Raw genomic sequence first — 8,822 nt, 5'->3', positions numbered from 1 at the left:
GAGTGAGGCAGGGAGCCTTGCTCCAGCGGCTGATTTCTCCCCACCTTCTCCCTGCACCCCTAGGGCAGCCTGGAGGGTTCCCACCATAGGAGAATGCCCCATTCCTGCCAATCAGCTGAGTGGTGGAACATGGGGATATTCTCCTGGGGCTGGGGCCCTACCTTTTCAGCAGGTGCCGACTGCCACTTGACATCTTTCCCCCTTCCTGGGCAGGGGAGAGGGCAGGCTGTCAGCTAATGTGCTCCCATAAAGACAAGGGTGGCCCAAGGGGCAGCCCTCTAGTCCCCCCTAGCTGGAGAGCTTGCCTGTGAAACTCTCCAGCCACAGGCAAGCTCCTGGGCAATTTTTCTACTGGGCTAAATTTTTTCCAGTAGAAACATACATCTGCATACAGCCATGGTGGGTTTGAGATATACTCATACAGCTGTACATGCCAGCCTAAATAATTATACATAGTCACACAGAAAACCTACAGCCCTTTCCTTAGTCATGTTGAACTTATAATTTACTCTGAGATGGCATACTGTAATAGCTGGTTTACCAAAATACTGAAGTTACCTAAAAGAAGCATTAACTGTACATTTCCTCGTTTCTTAGAAGTGATAACTTTGTCTTTCTAATCTAGTATTGACTTATATTAGTTGTGATCATAACTGTACTTTAGTATATACATTCCTTGTGTATTCTGCTGTACTATATTTTATACTGCGAGTAGAAAATTGCAGCTGTAGGGCCATCATTATAGAATTTGTATCTTCCATAATAGTATGGACAAAATTATACCTACAAACACTAAAAATCTTTCAAAGATTTACGCTTTCATACAATGAAAATAGAATCAAGAGCTTTTTGATGGTATAACTCCATTAGAAAATTACAGAACTTTATACTGTTGTGGAAAAACAACTAAAGAATTAAAATCCCTCAAAAGTTAAGGGTCACAGGGCATAAATATCTTCCTAGCCTTGAAATAGTTGGTTAAAGATAGTCACTTAAAATGAAACTTAGTTATGGAACTCGAATCTAAATCTAAACTTTGCCTATATAATGGCAAAAGTAATCAGGAGTTGATTTTCACTGGGTATAAAACAAGTTCGTTAGTAAGGTTTTTGAAAATTATTTTAATCCAAAAATTGAAAGCTCCCAATTTATTCTCAGTTTCATAAACTGAAGGCAGTTTGTCTAATGAATTTCAAACTGCCCAAAAAAATTCTTAGAAATAAAATAATCTTTACAAAACAAAAATGTAAGAGGATGAAATAGAGGAGAGAATTAAATGCATATATGTATCAATCTGCAGCAGAAGGTGAGGTTGTAGTACAGGAGCTACCACTTCATAGCCACTGCATACAGTTTGTGTTGCTTTATCCTTTAATCACAGACCCTGATTTCCTTCCCTGCTTATGTGTTGTTTTATGTGGAGGGTCTTCATTTGAAATTCAGGGAGTCAGACTCAACTTGTCTGGCTACTGTCTGGCTATAATCATCACATTTGTCCAAGAAGAAAGCATTTGTCCTACAAAATTAGCTCAGAAACTGGTTTAAACCTCTAACAGAACAGATGTTTAGTGCATATAAACTGGTTTGAAAATAGCTAAAACCAGTATGAGATAAATGTGGTTGAATGTAGTATCAGATTTAACTGATTTGGGTCAAACCAGTTTATGCAATGTCTGTCCCAGACCCCTTCCTAGTTTAAGTGAAATTAGAGTCTCCCAGCATTCCAGCATCTATCTGGGTTGGGCAGGGCACTCTGCTCTAGAGAACTGGACTGGCCCCTCCCCTCTGTTCCCTGGCTGCAGCTCTGGCAGAGACTGTAGGTACAGCGGTGTCTGCCTGGCTTTCTCCTACTCCTGCCCTCCCCCTCCCCACTTCCTGCTGAATCAGGGATTCCCCTGTTCCCTCTGCCTTACACAGACACCTCTCAGCATTAACTAGCACACCACATGCTGGCCGTGGTCCATGCTGTGGGAGACAGAACAAAGGCAGACAGGACTGTGTTGGCTTAGGACTTTTTGGAGCTAATCAATAGGTAGCTGGTAATGTCCCTTCTTAGAAAAAGTTGTTTAAGAAGAGCTTGAACTAATGAGAGAGATTTTTGTTTTGCTGACGGGTTGATAACTGCTCCCTGTGTAACTCCCTGCTGCGTAAGTAAATGCTATGTAAATCCCTGCTGGCTCCCTCACTGACCAGTGAGGAGGGGGACCAGGGCCTGGCCACACCCCCCTCAGCTCAGCACTGTGGAAGGGAAGGGTGGGTTGCTTTAGCACCCCCTGGCTTCTAGCCTGAGCCACTGCAGGCATGTGCCTGCATTTTTTGAGTACAGAGGGAATGTCTGTGCACTTAACAAGCTACACTAGGGCCATCTAACAAAAAATGTGTACTTTAACTTTCAGTAAAATATAATCATCTAAGGTATTAATAGTATTGTGTATCTCCGTGAAAGTTCTTCCAGAACAGTTTCCTCATACGTAAAGACAATAGGTCTCCCATGATGTGCATAAGTCTTTAATGAGCAAAAGCATGATCCTGTTGTTGTGGCCTCTTCTTTTCTCACCTACGAGACCCCTATCTCATTACTTCCTTTTTTAAATCATGTTTTAAAATGTATTAAGCTTGGGGCACGAACAATGTATATTTACACTGTAAGATGCATGGCAGACTTTTTGGTGTGTTGTAAACAAAACCATATAAGATACTATTACAAAATACTAGACAACTTATTGTAGGAAATACAGCATTGTTAGTGAGTCCTAAAAGAACTTTTTTTTCTCTCGCTCCTACTGTTCCTTAAATTCAGCAGTTTAGGAGGTAAACAATATAGTCAAGATGCTCTCTGCAAAATTAGGCTTATAATTTACCTTGCTACATGAGATATAAACTATAATTTATTGTGGGTTACCTTGCTATGATAGATACAAACTATAATTTATTGTGGGTGATGAGACATTTTTAGAACAAGATCTGACTTCAGAGATTATGTCACTGTTGACCTTGACAGTACCCCAAATTGTACTGTGGTGGAATCCCAAAGAGAGCTAAGCTTTTTTTCTAAAACATGGAGATAAATGATAAAGTTGATGATTAAAATGTTATGGTAGCAACATAAACAAGTATTGTTTTTGATCAAATTCTTCTATATCCTTTCCTCAGGAAAATGGTGGTTTCTTGACAGTGGGCTACTGAACATAACCAGGGTATCTTTTGAAGACAGAGGTAAATACACATGTGTTGCTTCTAATATCTATGGCAGTGTGAACAACACTGTGACTCTGAGGGTCATCTTTACCTCTGGAGATATGGGGATCTATTATATGATTGTCTGCCTTGTAGCTTTTACGATCGTTATGATCTTGAATATTACCAGGCTGTGTATGATGAGCAGCCACTTGAAGAAAACAGAGAAAGCTATCAATGAGTTCTTCAGAACGGAAGGAGCAGAAAAACTCCAAAAAGCCTTCGAGATTGCTAAGCGTATCCCAATCATAACTTCAGCCAAAACTCTTGAACTTGCCAAAGTAACTCAGTTCAAGACTATGGAATTTGCTCGCTACATTGAGGAGCTTGCCCGGAGTGTTCCTCTGCCTCCTCTCATCATGAACTGCAGGACAATAATGGAAGAGATCATGGAGGTGGTGGGCTTGGAGGAGCAGGGACAGAACTTTGTACGGCAAACAGCAGAAGGCCAGGAGACCACTGTAGGAGATGAGGTATATATGCTTCCTAATGCTCTGAAGCGTAGTGACTCTCCCACAGCTGACTCGGATGCATCATCGCTGCATGAACCACCACAGCAGATAGCGATAAAAGTGTCAGTTCACCCTTTGTCCAAAAAGGACTGTATAGATGGCCAGTCACAAGACAGTGTGCAGATAGAAACTAAGGAAGAAGAGATTCCTCAAATACCAGCAACTCCTACAGACCCCCTTCCTGACCCTGCTACTGAACTCGACTCTAATGAGACAGTATTGGCAACTGACAAAAATACCTGTATTATTTATGAAAGCCATGTATGATAGTTACCCTGCAAATCTATGCATAGCAAGAAAAATCAGGTGCGTCTTTAAAAATAGATATTGTACCTGCCGCTAAGCCTTATCTGGAGACTATCATTGTAAAAGCATGTATGTGGATTATTTGGCACTTTCTTCTCAGTTTGAGTTAAGTTTACCATGATTTATGACAGAGTAATTGCTATTATATTAATATTAATTGCTCTCTTTGATTTAGGATTTTTTTTCAGAAGTGTTTACCTCAGCTATTTCTAGGTTGGGTCACCTATAGTGACCCCTGGAAGTCATTTGTAGTGTTTTAATGTAGAACACTTGAACTTACTAAACAGAAAGCTGATTTTCATTTTTCTCTTCCCTTCTCCTTTTCATCTGTTGCATTTCTGTGAAACTGGTCCCATAATTTGAGATCTTGTCCAAGAGCCAGCACTCCTTAGCCAAATAATATGCTAGCAGATCCCATTTTACCAAACATCTTTGCTGAGCTGTGTTGTGAATGAGGAAGCTATTAAAGAAAATTAAATATGTCCACTTAATTTGAGACCAAGCCGTTTACATTTAGACCCCGGGGAAATAGTTTTCCTTCCTCCTTGGAATGAAGATGCCAACAAGTACTCACTCACACAGAGAGTAAACATTAAATTTGTTTATACAGAAGGGGAAGCACTTAATTTCTGCCAGAAAGCTACAGTAAAATGTTGTGTGAAGTTTTGGCTTTTTTTCCCCCCATTTACTTAGCCATATGTTCACATTCTCAGAAGCTTATACTGAAAGAGATTTTTGGATATACAAATCTTGTTATCCTATTCTGCTTACTTGGTAATAAAGCCTGTCTTTGGTTTGGAGCTCAAATACATTCACTGTATAAGAAACTGAGGGCAAATAAGGTCACTGCAGTTGCAGCCATTAGAAATTAATAATAATGAACAGAGAGTTGAGCACTGTCTGTACTTTGTCTGCATATGTTCCTGTTAAAACCCACAGAGATGCATCAAGATGGCTAAGTCTTGCACCCACCACCAATTGTAAAATATGCAAAAAAAATCCTAATCTCTGCATTGAATCACCCATGTTGTCTATGGGGGAAAAGTAAATAACTATAAGGCCAGATTCTTTTAATGAATTCCAGTGTTTGAGGATGCATACAGATGTCTCACTATTTAATTGCCCTTACCACTCAGGTAATTAGACATCTAAATGGAAACATTTGCATTTGCAAAATAGAACTTTGCCAGAGTACAGTCCTTTTAAAAATTGAATTTAAAATAAATGAGTTGCAGTGAATTGAAACAAATCTAGAACATACTGTACAGAAAGAAAGACGTGTGTGAGCTAGAAAGGGGTTATCCTGACCCACAAGATTGAAATATACTTAGTAATTTGTTCAGTACAAAGTACATCTTTCTTTAATGTTCTCATCTTTTTCCTTTTTGTTCTGTTTTTAGACTTCTTTTGGCAAAGAAAGAGGAGACACATTGTAAAGGAAGGGTAGAAATTTGCACTGACTTCTCTTAATTTGCCTTAATTACTTACACAACAGAGGCATCTTGATTTTTTCCTAATTATGTAACAATTAATAACAAATAGTTTTGCATTTTAAATAGACTTGCCTATTCTTCAGCTTAATTTTCCTAAGGAAGAACAGTGCTGTAAATGTGCTTTCTTTCACAACAGAGTGCTATTATATATTTGGGAAGACTTAACCTTTCAAGATTGTAAACTTCCCAAGATTGTAGGGGTCATGGCAGGGCTGTCCAACTTCAATGGGCTCCCCTGGATTCCTGCCCCTTTCAAACTCTGCAGCACGGCAGTGGGAGAGGTAACTGCAGAGGCCTGTAGATTGTATGCGGCCTGTGGGTCACCAGTTGGACAGCCCGGGATTATGGCATCCCATGTGTTTATAGAAGGCCTAGCAGAATGCAGTTCCAATTACAATCAAAGTGCCTGCATTCTGGTTTATATTGTTAATAAATAATTCCATAGATTTCAAGAGAATTTCAAAACAAATTCTGTAACTTCAAGCAAGTTTACACTTTATTTTCCAAAGGGCTGGACCACAATAAAATAAGTCTGCTTACACCAGACTTTAAAGCGCATAGTGAACTTATTCTTACCTATATCATCTGGACCAGGTATTCATACAATATAATGTGTGAATTTCAAACCCTATGAAAGTCAAATACATTTTGCCTTTGACCTCCATGGAGCTAGGATTTCACCCACTGGATGCTACTCCAGTAACTGCAGTTTAAATACCTTCTTTCCTTTGTATACCTGGAAAAAAAATTGCGGAAACTAATAGCATGATAAAATTTAGCATAGAACTAACCAGAGTGAGACAGAACTTTATATGAGGGAAATGTAGGTTTATAAAAGAAAAAATTCTATTTTATACATTTGATCTCTATTTTCATATACATTGCTCAATCTTCAGTATCTTTTTGTATCTATTGTATTATACCTATAAGCATAACATTTATTAATGTTTTCAAGCACGCATTCAAGACTGATGTGGTAAACAAGGTCTAAAAACTTTCCATCTCCTTCTGTGTAGGCTTTGTGCTTGTAATACAAATAAACTAAACTGTTTGATTTTTGCATCATTTCACAGTAGGCACTTCTTCTGCAGTACATATTTAATGGTGCAAGAAAAAATTGGCACTGAGTAACTATTTTGTTGGAGCCATAATTATATTTCTAGTATTTGTATTATTGTCTTTTAATTTGAGTCCTGGATGGGTTTCATCATATACCTAAAGGACTTCAGAGGCACAGGAGTGATAAGTTACCTATTATTTGGCCTAGGCATAGCTTTGTATGTTGCTGTTTTACTTATTGTTAGCTAAGCACCAGTAGTTTGTTTGGTGCCATACAGCAGTCAAAATAGACAAAGTCCCTGCCTAGATGTACGTGTTTGGAGTTCTAAACACATAATGCAATTTTAGAAACATCTTATTGGTGATCTTCTTACATAATTGCACCATTGTAAATATTTAAATTTGTCTAAAGTGAAATGGCACTTCATTTCTACCAGGTATGAAATCACAGACTCAGGTTTATTTTCTTACGTTTATTTTTTCTCTTTTGCATTAACATTAAAAAAATACTGAACAGAAAATTTTAACATTTTTCTCAGCTTCTCATTAAGCACCGCTACTTTTGTTTTTGATTTATTACATTAAGGAATCCCCACCTTTTTCACACTGCTGCTTGTTTTTCCTGCCTTTGACATAAGCAGTCTTGAAGAAACCTGCTCTGCAGTGATTCCTATTTAAAATCAGCAAATAGCTACAGTTACTGATATCAGAGATAGAAGTTTATACTTAAAGATACTATAGAACCACAAGCTATAAAGAATGATTAATTGTGGACAGATACTGACTTTTTAAAGGTTGCCCATCACACATCCATTTTCTTAGTCTATATTTATCAATGTACTGACTTGTAACTTTAAAGTAACCCCTATATGTCAAGAACTGACCACATAAGTACTGTAATATACAGCCAGGGTCACCTGACCTTTGCTAAAGTAACTTACAACTTGATTCTGAGTAATTTTTTTTTTTTTAAAGTATTAATAGTGTTGAATTTAGAAGGTTGAAAATTGCTACCCAGAGAATCTTGGCAATGCACTATTTAAAGTGTTAGCCTCCTAGATACCTGTCATACTTTGTGGGACTGCTTAAAGCTTCTTAGATGCAAAGAAAATGCTTGCACTAATGTAAATGTTAAGTTATATTTCAGCAACTCTGATTTTTTCTGTTTTATGTTACAATAAATGTAAAAAGACAACTATGAATGTGTTCTGTTAAGAAGCAGAATTTTGCTGTATTTTGATTTTTAACAACTATAATTCCAAGATTTTATAATTCACAGCTGTAAACCACAAAGATAAATTTATGCTAAAGTGGCAAAAACTGTGATCCAGCTTGTAAATTGATCATTGTTTCAATAAAGAATTTGCACAGAGTATGCTGAGTTTTGGGTCACTCAGAAAGATAGTAATTGCTGAGAAAAAAGTATGATGTGGTTCTGTTTCAAAGCCAAAATGGCCCTTGTCTTCCACTAAATGTCTGCTAACATTCAAGATGCACACAATGCCTATAGTTCTATAATCTGGGACAGCGTCTTTTACAGCTGCTGTTTATCCAGTACAAAAGCTTGCAAAGAATTTTAACTTGCATATAACTGGCTGGAAGATTCACCGGGAGGAAAGAGAAGGTCCATTCTCTATGCAATAGTCCTTCATTCCCCACATGAAACAGAAGGGTGCATTACTAAAATTAACATTCTGAACACTTATCTTTGCTTGAAATTTGTACTTGGATGGGTGGCCCAGGTTCTGCCAGGCTGACCTTTCACCAGGTATATTGCTCTTGATGGTGGACCCTATATTTGTTGACGTGTCCACATAGTACTGCATTGTAATTGAAGCAGATGAGAGAGAATTTAACACCTGAACATCTAAGTCACATTGTAGCACACCACTGAATGATAGTAAATAAGTCAATTCAATGTTCCCAATATCCACACCTACATACATAATAGCCAGGGTTCAAATCAGGGAGAGGCTGGGGGTGAAGGGGGGCAGGGCTGAGCCCCCCCACCACCCATAAGAGACAACAGCCCCCCTGTAAGTTTTGAAAATCATAACCTGGTGGGGAGGGGGATCTCCAATTCTATTAGGGCATTGCGATGGGCCGCCCAATTTTTTTTGCAGACCGCCCCCCCCACCCCGCCAGAGTCAAAGTGTAATTTGAACCCTGATAATAGCCTTACTCCTATCACTGAGTTTATTCACTATGAGGTATG

General features: G+C 38.4%; 1 protein-coding gene across 1 annotated transcript in view; it reads left to right on the top strand.

Annotated features, from left to right (window-relative positions):
* The window catches only part of MFAP3L (microfibrillar associated protein 3 like), a 99,966-nt gene extending 91,986 nt beyond the window's left edge, over positions 1-7,980 (top strand). Inside the window, exon 4 of the mRNA XM_019521778.1 lies at positions 3,154-7,980. Coding sequence (XP_019377323.1) covers positions 3,154-4,016 — 863 coding nt within the window. The 3' untranslated portion in view covers positions 4,017-7,980. The remainder of the gene's footprint in view (positions 1-3,153) is intronic.
* Positions 7,981-8,822: the final 842 nt, after the last annotated feature.

This window comes from Gavialis gangeticus, unplaced genomic scaffold (genome assembly GCF_001723915.1).
Source record: "Gavialis gangeticus isolate Ggan-Ray unplaced genomic scaffold, GavGan_comp1, whole genome shotgun sequence".
NCBI lineage: Eukaryota > Metazoa > Chordata > Crocodylia > Gavialidae > Gavialis > Gavialis gangeticus.
Note: the sequence above shows the minus strand (reverse complement) of the source record. Positions and strands in the feature narration are given on the sequence as shown.